General features: G+C 49.2%; 1 protein-coding gene across 9 annotated transcripts; it reads right to left on the bottom strand.

Annotated features, from left to right (window-relative positions):
• Window positions 1-152: 152 nt before the first annotated feature.
• LRRC23 (leucine rich repeat containing 23) lies at window positions 153-9,770 on the bottom strand. Of its 9 annotated transcripts, none has more exons than XM_003777951.4 (7): window positions 9,039-9,770; window positions 8,180-8,354; window positions 7,985-8,094; window positions 7,277-7,530; window positions 6,484-6,614; window positions 4,355-4,491; window positions 153-492 (listed from the first exon to the last, which is right to left on the bottom strand). In XM_003777951.4, the coding sequence occupies exons 2-7, from the start codon at window positions 8,303-8,305 to the stop codon at window positions 312-314; spliced, it is 939 nt and encodes a 312-aa protein (XP_003777999.3). In that variant the 5' UTR covers window positions 8,306-8,354; window positions 9,039-9,770; the 3' UTR covers window positions 153-311. The 9 variants fall into 9 exon arrangements, with proteins under 9 accessions (XP_003777999.3, XP_054383891.1, XP_054383890.1 ...); XM_054527916.1 differs by having other exon boundaries at window positions 8,867-9,094; XM_054527915.1 differs by lacking the exon at window positions 9,039-9,770 and adding an exon at window positions 8,689-8,936.
• Window positions 9,771-13,143: the final 3,373 nt, after the last annotated feature.

The raw sequence follows: 13,143 nt of genomic DNA, 5'->3' as shown, positions 1-13,143 counted from the left end.
GGCCCCCGCGCACACAAGCGCTCATACCCACGGCCCGACCCAGTCGAAAGTAACAGGCAGAGCCGCACCCCTGTAGCCCGGGTACGAAAGCCCACACTGCCAGTGAAGCCCAAGACAGCCTCAATGTCTCACAAACCCGGTCAGACACAGGAGCATCACACTGTCTCTTTATTGGAAATCCGAACACCCCAGCCGCCTCCGCAAGTCTCTCCAACCACTCCTACCAGCACCCCGCGGCCCACGCGGGCTTGGCTCCCACCCACGCCTGCCCGAGGGCGGCCCCCGGCCTAGGCTTCAGGCAGCGCTCAGGCCTAGGCACCCCACTCTGCACCCCACACTGTCCAGAGGACCGGCACAGAGCGGATCCTGGGCCTCAGGTTGTGATGAATTTCCAGCTTTGGGGCAAAAAGAGGCATCCTCTGTCCTCTGTCATAGATGTGGTGGCCCGCCCTGGGAGTCTGATCAGGTCTGAAGGCCAGCGTCTTTGATCTCCTGGAGGTAGAAGACAGAAGTAAATAGGGACCAGGCGCTGTGGCTCACCCCTGTAATCCCAGCACTTTGGGAGGCCGAGGCGGGCAGATCACAAGGTCAGGAGATCGAGACCATCCTGACTAACGTGGTGAAACCCCGTTTCTACTAAAAATACAAAAATTAGCCAGGTGTGATTGCATGCGCCTGTAGTCCCAGCTACTCGGGAGGCTGAGGCAGGAGAATTGCTTGAACCCGGGAGGTGGAAGTTGCAGTGAGCTGAGATTGTGCCACTGCACTCCAGCCTGGAGACTGAGCAAGACTACGTCTCAAAAAAAAAAAAAAAAAAAAGACAGAAGTAAATAAAGCCTCTGCCCTATCTAAAGTGCCTGGCGGCCACCCTCATCTCTTCAGTCTCCTTTTGCCTCACTCTGCCCTCTTTTCTTCCCCCACCTCTGTGTCCTGATTTTAGCTTCAGATTTTTTGTGCAGGATCTTCCTCTCCTGCTTCTCTCCTAGGTCCAGCTGCATACACCACCAACCTTCCCCTGCAGCCCTACCATGCACCCACACCTGTCCTTTCCTAGCCGACTTCACTCTGTGTCAGGTATGGCTGCCCCACCCCCCACCAACTCCTCTGCCTGCCACCCCAATTCTTTTCACTTACTCTTCTGGCCTCCTAAGCCTTTCTCAGCTAGTCCCAGGCCCCTTGGGTCCCTTTTCCTCTCCCTGACTCCTAACCCTGCTCTCTTTAAGGGTTCTGCTTGTCTGATGTTTTCCTCTCCCACCTCCTTCTGCAGCAGCTTCCCCTCTTGCCTCTTCCCCTACCTGCCCAGCCCTTGGCCTCCTCCCACTGCCTCCCCACAGGCTTCCTTACTATCTTTAGAGGCTAGAACTGATGCTAGATCAATGACTGTTCCAGTTCCAGGTCACGCTCGGGCTCAGGCTCCTGCTCCTTTTCTTCCTTCAGCCTCTGTCGAATCTCATCAGCCTCAGCCCGTTCCTCCTCCTCATAGAATTCCTTGTCCAGGCGTTCAAGGTATGGCATCTGCACCAGGGCCTCCTGGCGGTAGTTGATTTCATCCGTGCATGGGTTATCGAGCAGCACCAAGGCTCGCAGCTTGGGCAGGTCTCGAAGCTTGGCCAGCTCCCGCAGGTTGGCCACCATGTTGCCCCTGCCAGTGTGGTCAGGAGGGATTCACGCAGGAAGAATGGGCTTTGGTTGCCAGTTGCTAGGAATGGGGCCTCTGGGGGACTCTCCTACTGGGTTCCAGTTTCCCCAGAAACACTGTGAGGACTGGCCTGCCAAGCCTTGCCGGATTTACTGCAGAGGTGCTGTGTGACCCCGCTCTGGTCCTGCTTCTGCCCTTCGAGGAATCCCTAAGTGCCATATTCTACTCTGTAATATGTTTATGTGTTCTTTTGGTGCAGCAAAGCTAGGCCACAACCCTGTCTTGTAGCTGGGGAGGAGAGGGCAAATTTTCCTCACAGGGAGAGACATTTTCTGTGATCACACCTAAACAGAGTGTAGGAGGTAGGACCCAGGCTGGGCAACATAGCGAGACCCCATCTCTACAAAAGCTAAAAATAAAAAAATTAGCTGGGCGTGGTGGCATACACCTGTAGTCCCTGCTACTTGGCTGAGGAGGAGGGATTGCTTGACCCCAGGAGTTTGAGATTACAGTGAGCCGAGATCGAGCCACTGCACTCCACCCTGTAGGACCTAGGTCAGTGGACAAGGAACTGGGATCTAAGCTGGAGTTTAGGATGGTGGATGCTCTGTTCGTGCTCTCCACAAAGGGAACCTAGGGCTATGGATGGGTTGGAGCCTCCCAACCTGAAAAATAAACTTCATCTCCTCATGTGCCTCATTATATGATACTCTGTTTTTATTTTTATTTTTATTGAGACAAGGTCTCACTATGTCACCCCGGTTGGGGGTACAGTGGCGTGATCATAGCTCACTGCAGCCTTGAACTCCTGGGCTCAAGTGATCCTCTCACCTTAGCTTCCTAAGTACCTCCAGGCATGTGCCACCACACCTGGCTAACGTTTAAATTTTTTGTAGAGACTGGGTCTCACTATGTTGCCCAGGGTTGTCTTGAATGCCTGGCCTCAAGCAGTCCTCTTGCGTTGGCCCCCCAAAGTGCTGGGATTACAGGCGTGAGCCACCGTGCCTGGTCTTTTATTTATTTTCACGTTCTGGCTTTAAGCTTTTATGAAATCTATTTAAGTGTTTCAGCCTGATCTCATGGTCGTGCTGAGCCTCATGCAGTGTTTCTCACCAGGAGGGCTACAGGAACTTTGTACTGGATTCTGCCGTACATTGTTGGATGCTTAGCATCTCTGGCCCCAGAGGCACCTCCCAATCATTGAGACACCCTCACCCCCCTCCAAACACACACCCGACTTACTCTCAAAACATCCCCATTTAATAGCCACTCAGGAAGGGTCCGTCATGCCTGTCTAGATTGTTAACAGAAAGATGGCACAGATACACATCCCACCAGATCCATGTGGCAGAGTTCATGAATAAGAGAATGCCCAGGGGGTCAGGATGAGAGTTGGGGCTTCCAGATGCAACCACCTCTCCCTACTTGGAGATGCTCTTTCCATTGCCAGCTCCAGAATCTGGTCTTGTTGACTAAGGAAAGAGGCAGTTTCCTTACATGTTTGCTTAAAGAAACACACATCAAGTCCTCCATCCGACAAGAGTTGCTGATCTTCAGTGCCTTTCTACCAAAAGATTTTCTTACAAATGCCCTTCTCTCCTCAAATCTGAGCACATCTTGTGTTTTGTATGGGTAAAAAGGTCATCCCTTACAGGTGGGGCTCAGGAGAAGAGAGGCAGAAAATGGGAAGGTGAATTGGGACTGAGGAAATGGAGAAGGGCAGTGGAAACTTATATAGGATAGGGCGAGGAAAAAAGAGTTGGAGCTAGACTGTGAGCCCCTTAGGAACAGGAATCACCTCTGATTCCTTTATTTCTTTTAGAGACAGCTCACTCTGTCGCCCAGGCTGGAGTGCAGTGGCACAATCATGGCTCACTGCAACCTTGAACTCCTGGGCTCAAGTGATCCTCTGACCTCAGCCTCCTGAGTAGCTGAAACCACAGGTGTGCACCACCAGGCTCAGTTAATTTTTATTTTTAATTTAATATTTTAATTTTTATTTAATATTTTATTTTTGTTTTGTTTTTGAGGGAGGGTCTGGCTCTGTCACCCAGGCTGGAGTGCAGTGGCTTGATCTCAGCTCACTGCAAACTCCACCTCGAGGCTCCAATGATCCTCCCGCCTAAGCCTCCTGAGTAGGTGCCTGTCACCGTGCCTGGCTAATTTTTGTATTTTTGGTAGAGACGGGATTTTGCCATGTTGCCCAGACTGGTCTTGAACTCCTAGGCTCCAACAATCTGCCCGCTTCAGCTTCCCAAAGTGCTAGAACTACAGGTGTGAGCCACCATGCCCGGCCATTATTTTTACTTCTGTAGAAACATGGTCTCACTATGTTGCCCAGGCTGGTCCTGAACTCCTGGCCTCAAGTGATCCTTCCTCCTAAAGTGCTGGGAGTACAGGCATGAACCACCATGCCCAGCCTCTGATTCCTTTAAATATCCCCAAAACACAGCACAAGGCCTGGCACGTAGCACATTCTCAATAATTGTGGATTGAATGAACAAAAATTCAGGGGTCACAAGTTATAAGGGACTTAGTGTTGCAACTCAGTGCAGAAGAAAGTAAGGAAAGCCGGGGGTGAGGATCAGGGAGGAGGATGAGGTGAGAATCCAGCTGTGGGCTAGGACTGGGGGATTGGGCCAGGGAGGAACACAGACTCAAAAGCTGCACCTGGTCAGGGGTAGGGGCAAGGTGGGGCTTGGAGGGGGTGCATACCTCAGGTTGAGGTACTGCAATGATTTCATTTCTCTGGAGAAGCCACTCAGGGTGTCAATCTGGTTGTCTCGAAGATGCAAGGTGGTGAGATTGCTCAGATCCTCCAAGCCTTCCACCTTCTTCAGCATGTTTTGGGCCTAGACCCCCAGGGCACAGTGGATTGATTGAGAGGGAGCAGGGATAGGGAAGAAAGAGAAGTCAGAATGAGATAAAGCAAAAGAGGAAATCCAAGAGGTAGAGAGGGAGGAGTGGAAGAAGGGAGTGGGGGCGAGTAGAGATCAGTATAGAAAGAAGTTCAGGAGAAGCTGCCATCCCAGAGAAAGGTCAACAGTAACCCTCTACCACTCACCCCATCAAAGCCACTTGGGATGGAGGAGATGCTTCAACCCACCCCCTACTCGACCCAGGAGCCCCCATGCCACCACTGAGGATTGGCATCAGCACCATCCCAGAATAACGAAGCTTAAGAGTCTAAAAGACTAAATATTTCAGTGGCTTCCTGTGGTGTTATTTTTTATATATATATAATATATATATATATAATATATTATCGGTTTTCATCCACAGTCCCTAGCTTATAACCCCAATAATAGCCCTTGTTGCAGTCTTTTGTTATAAAGTTGGGTGTGTTGGGCCTTAGGGGCAGGTCTCAGGAACTTCTTGTCTTTTCAGCTGCCCTAAGGGAAGGCTCTACTCTTTCTCCCCTTCTCCTTCTTTCTGGTTGTGGTTCTTTTTTTTTTTTTTTTTTTGAGACGGAGTCTCGCTCTGTCACCCGGGCTGGAGTGCAGTGGCACAATCTCGGCTCACTGCAAGCTCCACCTCCTGGGTTCATTCATGCCATTCTCCTGCCTCAGCCTCCCGAGTAGCTGGGACTACAGGCGCCCGCCACCACACCCGGCTAATTTTTTTTTTTTTTGTATTTTTAGTAGAGACGGGGTTTCACCGTGTGTTTTTTTTTGTTTTGTTTTGTTTTTTATTTTTTGAGATGGAATCTTGCTCTGTCTCCCAGGCTGGATTGCAGTGGCGTGATCTCAGCTCACTGCAAACTCTGCCTCCTGGGTTCAAGTGATTCTGCTGCCTCAGCCTCCCTAGTAGCTGGGATTACAGGTTCATGTCAGCGCGCTGGGCTAATTTTTGTATTTTTAGTAGAGACAGGGTTCGCCAGGTTGGCCAGGCTGGTTTCAAACTCTGGACCTCAGGTGATCTGCCTGCCTCAGCCTCCCAAAGTGCTGGGATTACAGACGTGAGCCACCTCGCCCGGCCTGATTGTGGTTCTTAAGACCCTCCCCAGAGACAGCCTCCCCAATTTCCTGGGGGAAGGAATACTAACATCAGGAAGCTTCCATGAAAACCCAAGAGGACTGGGTCCAGAGAGCTTCTGGGTGGCTGAACACGTGAAAGCTTTTGGAGAGTGACGCATCTGGGAAGGGCATGGAGCACTGCACCCATATCCCCATACTTCGCCCTAAGCATCTCTTCATCTGTATCTTTTGCCCTTGCAATAAACTGATAAAAAGCCACTCCAGAAAATTAATTAAATCCAAAGAAGAGGTCATGGGAACCAGCTTCATGTTGAAGCTGGTGTCTCAGAAGTTCCGGAGGCTTGGACTTGCAACTGGTGTATGTGGACGGTGTGGGGGTCATTCTTGGGAACCGAGCCCTCAATCTGTGGGATTTGATGCAATCCCCAGGTAGACAGTGAATCGAATTAGAGATCACCCAGCTGGTGTCTACTTGGTGTATGGGGAGAAACCCCCACACCTTTGGTCCCGGAGTCTTATGTTGATGATTGTTGTGGTGGTAGTGTAAGAGCTGAAGAAAAACCCAGTCTGAGAGGAGAGTTTTCCTAAAACATTTCCACAGACTGATGTTTGTCCCTCAATTATGGTCCATTTTGCTACTACCTGTATCAAGGTAAATTATCTCTGTACTATCCACACATTATATATTATCAGCCCTGCTAGGTGGCTGTGTATCTCCACAGCATGTGGAACCAACTACGGGCTTGATAATAATACCAGTTATTATGATAATGATGAAGTTAGTAGCTGAGCCTACTAGAAAGCAGGCATCCTGACCCCCAGGACAGTGCCCTCTTCCCTGCACCACCCTCTGACCCAGTGAGCTACCAGGTAGAGGTTCTTCAGCTTAGGAAGATTGATTCCCAGCATGCTTTCCAGCTGGTTCCCCCGAAGCTCCACTGTGTGCAGGCTGATCAACTTCTGGGGGTCCAGACCTGTCACCGTGTGGATGCTGTTCCCTGGGGAGGAGGGTTTCAAGAGCTCAAAGGGCCACTCCAAATGTTCAGCATTACAGCCTGAATTTGGGGAGCCTCTAAATCATCCTACCCTGGACATTCGCAAAGTAGGGTAGATAATGAGGAAGGCCAGCTCCAGACTTAATACCTCTGGAGCCCTGAGGCAAGTGGTGTGGTAGGTAGTCCAAGGTCCTGATGGACATATCCACCTAAGCCTTTGAAGAGTGAATGAAGCAGCTGACATGTCTAATTCCCTCTCCTTCTTCAATTCTTTGCTCAAATGTCATCTTCTCAGTGATGGTTGTCCTAACCAATCCATTTGACATTGCCACTTGTGTCCCCCATTCCTCTTACTCTGATCTATTTTTTCCAAGGCACTTGTCTCCTTTTAACATGCTACATGAATTTACTTACTGTGTTTGTTGTTACTTGTTTGTCTCTCCCAATTAGAATATAAGCTGTATGAGAATAGGGACGTTCCTTGTCTTATTGGCTCCTATATGGTTAGCATGTAGAACTGTCATAATGAATCATATTGCAGATCTGAATGAATGAATGAATGAATGCAGACTGCCATGTGCCCTAGCCAAGGACCATACTGCCCACTTCTGTTGGCCTCAGGCTAAGAAGGAAAGAATCTTGTGTAGCCTATCCTAAAGACCCACCTTTGAGATTCAGGGTTTCAAGACGAGGATGAGAGATGCCTTCAGTGTCAGTAATCTGGTTATAAGCAAAACTAGCAATCTGCAGGTAGGGCAGTTCATTCAGCTGGGCACTTCGCAGCCGATTGCCATCAGCCTTGAGCCAGAGCAGGTGGGTGAGGTAGTTGAGTGGAGACAGGTCTGTCAGGTGGTTCTCAGAAATATCCACATAGCGCAGATGGATGTAGGAGCGCAGCAAGTAGATGTCTGTAAGGTCCCTAGGAGATGGAAGAGGGAGAAGGAATCAGGTTTAGGGTTAAGCACCCAGTGAGGACTGGCAGAGTTGCTAAAGCAGAAGACAATATGGAGATGGCTTATAATGGAGAGAAGAATGGGCAATAGATGGTAGGGGAGAAGAAGGGTAAGAGAAGGTAGGTGGGTTCTTAACAGTGGGCAGAGAGACCTGTGTCTGTGAAGGACAGAGAACCCATACTCTGAAAGACAAATAAAGGAATCCAGCAGGAATCCCCCCATATACTCTCAGTCTCCAATTCCCCAGGTCAGCTTTGATAGGAGAAGTCTCAGAGCTCCTGAAAAGTAAATTCTGTCCTTCCCTTTCCACTAGGCATGAGAAGAGTCAAACTCTCAGCCAGAACACCCAGGAATGACAGTGGAAAAGGAGATAGGGGCCCTACAGTCTCACAGTCCTCATCTGGTCCCCGCAAAACGCACCTCTCTTTAACCTCCAGCTTGACATAAGCATGAGCCAGCCCATTGCCTGTCTTACAGAGCAGAGAAAGCCCTTCCTTCATCATGTCCTCCGTGAGGGGGTTGGGCAGCCACTGCAGGTAGAAGTGGAGTAAGGTGTCTCTCACCTGCCCAACCCCGTCCCTCAGCCCTAGGACCCCTCCTTGTCCAGGATCTCACTTCCTCAGGGAACTCTTCCCCCTCTTTTCTGTAGTCCTCCCCCTCCTCTGTCTCCTTCTCGTCCTCTTCTTTCTCAGAATCATCCTGGTCTGGCTCAGAGTCTGCTAGATCATCTTCATCTGACATCTTTCTTCCCTCCTGAAAGCTCTGGAGTCAGATAAGCTCAGTCCTCCTCCTGAGAAAGAAGGTCTCATCAGCTTCTGCCAGCCTTCAGCTCCTTCATCGTTATTGACATGTGCCACTCCCATCACCCCCATGACTTCTGACCCACCAACTCTAGGCTTCTTTCCTTATCCCTGTGAACATCTCATTTTGACTCTCAATCCCCACTTCACACCTTCCACTGAGGACCCCCTCCCTTCAGGATGTCACCCACACCCCCAGGCCTTTCCTGTCCTTCACAGTGGATCCAGCTCTCCTCCAGCAGCCGGGTGTCCCTATTTCCTGGGCTTCCCTCTCCCCCATTCTTCCCACCTCCCCCTTAAGCCATGCTCTCCAATCTTCCCTACCAATTCCTCCTCCTCCTCTCCTCTCAGCTCCCATTGCGCCATCCCTAATCCCTGCTCCATTCATTTCTTCTACTTTTCCCTCCCCACTGGGCCAATTTCCTTGGGCCCTCTGGTACACCAGCCTAAAGCGCAGTCTCCAACCCTCCCACTGAATTCCCCTTAGCAAAGGGGCTCAGACCCTGTTTCTGCTCAATCAGAAGCAGTTCTGGAGAGGCCCTTGGTCCCGAGAGGGAAGGACTGTTTAGCAAGCGGGCGAGGGGAAGGAGGGGTTGTGTACTGCTGTTATGGCAACGGGGGCGGGGCACTTGACTACTACAGCTCGCCACCGTTGAGAGCAGGGCGGCGACTACCTGATGCGCCAATCAACCAGGGAGGGGATTGATCAGTAGTTGCCTGGTTACCAGGCCAATTTCCCGGTCCCGGGAACCCGGATGAGGCGCGGAAAGGGCGTCGGGCCGCTAATTGGCTGAGGACAAAAAAAAGTGGGCAAGGCTGAGAAGAGAGAAGAGACGGGGCGGGGCTAGTCATTACGTTACCCAAGACCTCAAAGGGACCGGACATCTTCAATGCAAAAGTATTGTGAATTCAGGAAAAACTCATCCTTCTAAGCAAAAAGGGCGGGGCTGCGAGGAAAAGCAAGAAACACCAAGATAAGGGGTCTTTTCCCCTTCCCCCTATAGTTTCTGCTCATTAGTTATTTTCAGGTAGACCTTTGGAAAGTGGCTTAGTGGAGTGGAAGGAGCCCAGACCCAGATACCTTAAGAACTGGGTTGGAGTCTTGGCAGATCTGCATTTACTAGCTAAATGTACCCAAGACTCTTTGTTATCTGTAGAATTAGCTTAACTGTATCAACTGACAGGGATCCAGTATGAGTTATCCTGGACTGGTTTGATGCAAACCTTTCAGTGGGTGGAAGGCAGAAAATTCAGCATCTGCCCACTAAAATACTCCTGATCCAACGTTGTTATATCAATAACCAACAGGAACTGGCATAGCCAAACCCAGGCACTCAGGCCTGTCTGACGTGTTGAAGGAGATGAAAAAGATGTTGAGATGCAATAAATATTTCTGGAGAGTTTGTGCGAGACATTATGTCAAATGTCTTTACAACTGATATTTAATCTCTGCAACAGTCCTGTAAGACAGACATTTGAAAGAAGAGGATACTGAGGCTCAGGGAGGTTAAGATGACACAATTCCTGCCTGGGGAAAGGGGGATGTTACCAATCTTGTTGTGGAATCTAATGTAAATGAAACAATGAGGTAACCAGGTAAGATGGCATGTGATTCATTGTTAAATCGTGCCCACAGACTTTATATAACGGCAAAGTGGTCTGATGGAAGATGAGGTGGGCAAGAAATCAGGAAGTATTATATTACCTCCTGCCCAGGCCAGCTTGGAGGAATGTGGTTAATAGGCAAATCTGTTTACTTGGTGTCATGGAACCAGTAGGGACTTTAAAGTCAGAGACACCAGCTTCAAAACCCATCTGAACTACTTAATACCTGTGTGTCCTTCAGCAGGTTATGAAATCTTACTGAGGTCTAATTTCCACAGTTGTGAAATGGGGATTAAAATGTCCACCTGTAAGGATTGTTAAGGGATTAAAAGAGATAATGTGGGTAAATCGCCTTGCACTTAGTTGACCCTTAGTAAACATTTTCCTGCTCTTCCCCGCCCCTGGCCTGTGTCCTCGGTACTGGGGTTGCTGTGAGGAAAAATAAATAATAACTATGAAAGCACTCTGAAGAGTTAGATGTGCTATACAAATGAAAGTTATTGTATTGTTGGAGTGTGGAGAAGGGAAAAATCCATGTGGTTTGATGTAGTCGAAAGAAATGGATATGATTTTCCCTGGCCAAGAAGAAAGAGGAAGACACATTAGATGGGAAGAAAAGGTGTGATGTAAGGGTTAGGAAGGTGTCCTTGAACATACACTTTTGTTATTTTGTTTTTATTTTTGTTTTGAAATAGAGTTTCCCTCTGTCGCCCAGGATGGAGTGCAGTGGAGCAATCATAGCACACTGCAATCTCCGCCTCTTGGGCTCAAGCAATCCTTCTGTCTCAGCCTCCTGGGTACCTGGGACTACAGGTGTGCGCCACCATGCCCAGTTAACTTTTCTGTATTTTTTGTAGAGACAAGGTTTTGCCATGTTGCCCAGGCTAGTCTCAAACTCCTGGGCTCAAGCAATCTGCCCGCCTCGGCCTTCCAAAGTGCTGGGATTACAGGCATGAGCCACTGTGCCCTGCCACGCTTTTGTTAAGCACTTAATCTGTCCCCGGCTCTAAATGCTTGGTGCTCCGGGACAGTAAAGCACAGAAGTCCTTATCTTTTATCTTCAAGAGGTGTACAGTTCAGTGACAAGATTAAGTACACAAGTAATTCAATATAATGAGACATGTTATAATAATCATACCCAACATTTATAGAGCTTTTACTAAGTGCTAGGGATCATTGTATAGTATATGCATATACGTGATATCATATATTCGGGGCAGAGATTTCAGACGCAGGAATCACCTGTGGTAACACTTGGGAAGAAAGAGCTCAATGCCTGTGCAAAGAAAGCAGGTGGTTCTGCTGGCTGGAACAGTAGGTGCAGTGGGGGGTTGGAATATGGTAGAAGCAGTAAACAGACTTGGATCACACTGAAGGATCTGGACTTTATCCTGAAAGCTGTGGGGAGCCGTTGAAGGTTTTATTTTGCGTTTAGTTGGCAAGGACTGAAGTTACACTGTGTAATGGGAGCTAGATACTCCACAACATCCTTGATATTTTTCCCCCATTGGCTGGTCTAGATAGAGTCTCTTTCAATTATAAAAGTAATATTTAGGCTCGGCGCAGTGGCTCACACCTGTAATCCCAGCATTTTGGGAGGCCTAGGCGGGAGGATCACCTGAGGTCAGTAGTTCAAGACCAGTCTGGCCAATACGGTGAAACTCTGTCTCTACTAAAAATACAAAAATTAGCCGGGCTGGTGGCGCACACCTGTAGTCCCAGCTATTTGGGAGGCTGAGACAGGAGAATCGCTTGAACATGGGAGGCGGAGGTTGCAGTGAGCTGAGATCGTGCCACTGCACTCCAGCCTGGGCAACAAGAGTGAAACTCCATCTCAAAAAAAAAAATTAGCCAGGCGTTGTGGCTTGTGCCTGTAGTTTCAGCTACTTGGGAGGCTGAGACACGAGAATCGCTTGAACCCGGGAGGCAGAGGTTGCAGTGAGCCGAGATCACGCTACTGCACTCCAGCCTGGGCAACAGATCGAGACTCTGTCTCAAAAAAAAAAAAAAAAAAAAAAAAAAGCCAGGCGCTTTGGCTTTTGGCTCACGCCTGTAATCTCAGCACTCTGGGAGGCCCAGGTGGGCGGATCACCCAGGGCAGGAGTTCAAGACCAGCCTGGCCAACATGGCGAAACTCTGTCTCTACTGAAAATACAAAAATTCGCCGGGCGTGGTGGCGGGCGTTTGTAATCCCAGCTACTCCGGAGGCGGAGGCAGGAGAATCGCTTGAACCTGGGAGGAGGAGGTTACAGTGTGCTGACATCGCACCACTGCACTCCAGCCTGGGCAACAGAGTGAGACTCAGTCTCAAAAAAAAAGAAAAGAAGATTTTTAGATTAGATTAGGGTTTTTTTTTCTAATTATTCAATTCTAATATGTCTTGGGCTTCTTTCATGTCACTAAGCATAAATCTACCTCTTTTTCTCATAGTTGTCTAGTCTTCCATTATGTGGATATACTACCACTTTCCTTTCTTTCTTGTGTTTTTCTTTTCTTTTCTTTTTTTTTTTTTGAGACTGAGTCTCGCTCTGTCGCCCAGGCTGGAGTGCAGTGGCGCGATCTTGGCTTACTGCAAGCTCCGCCTCTGGGTTCATGCCATTCTCCTGCCTCAGCCTCCCGAGTAGCTGGGACTACAGGCGCCTGCCACCACACCTGGCTAATTTTTTGTATTTTTAGTAGAGACAGGGTTTCACTGTGTTAGCCAGGATGGTCTCGATCTCCTGACCTCGTGATCTGCCCGCCTCGGCCTCCCAAAGTGCAGGATTACAGGCGTGAGCCACCGCGCCCGGCCCTTGTGTTTTTCTAGAGACAGAGTCTCACTACATTATCCAGGCTGAGAGGCAGGCGAATAAGGTCTGGAGGCAGGGAACCTAAGGCCAAATCATGCTGACTGAATATCAGAGGGTACTCCCTTTTCAAACCTCCTTTCTCTGTACGGCATTTGAAAAATGAAAGTACCTCTGATTGGTCCCCTCTCACAACCAATCAGACTGATAGCAGGCCTACTCTTCATTCTGATTGGTCCCCTCCCACAACCAATTAGACTGGTAGTGGGCCATTACTTCATTTGCATAGGGTGAACCAATGGGAAACCTCTAGATTGTATTTAAACCCCAGAAAATTATGTCACCAATGCTCTTGAGCCACTTTCTTGAGCTTGCTCCCACTCTGTGG

Source organism: Pongo abelii, chromosome 10, assembly GCF_028885655.2.
Source record: "Pongo abelii isolate AG06213 chromosome 10, NHGRI_mPonAbe1-v2.0_pri, whole genome shotgun sequence".
NCBI classification, from domain to species: domain Eukaryota; kingdom Metazoa; phylum Chordata; class Mammalia; order Primates; family Hominidae; genus Pongo; species Pongo abelii.
The sequence above is the reverse complement of the archived record's forward strand: the minus strand, read 5'-3'. Positions and strand labels throughout refer to the sequence as shown.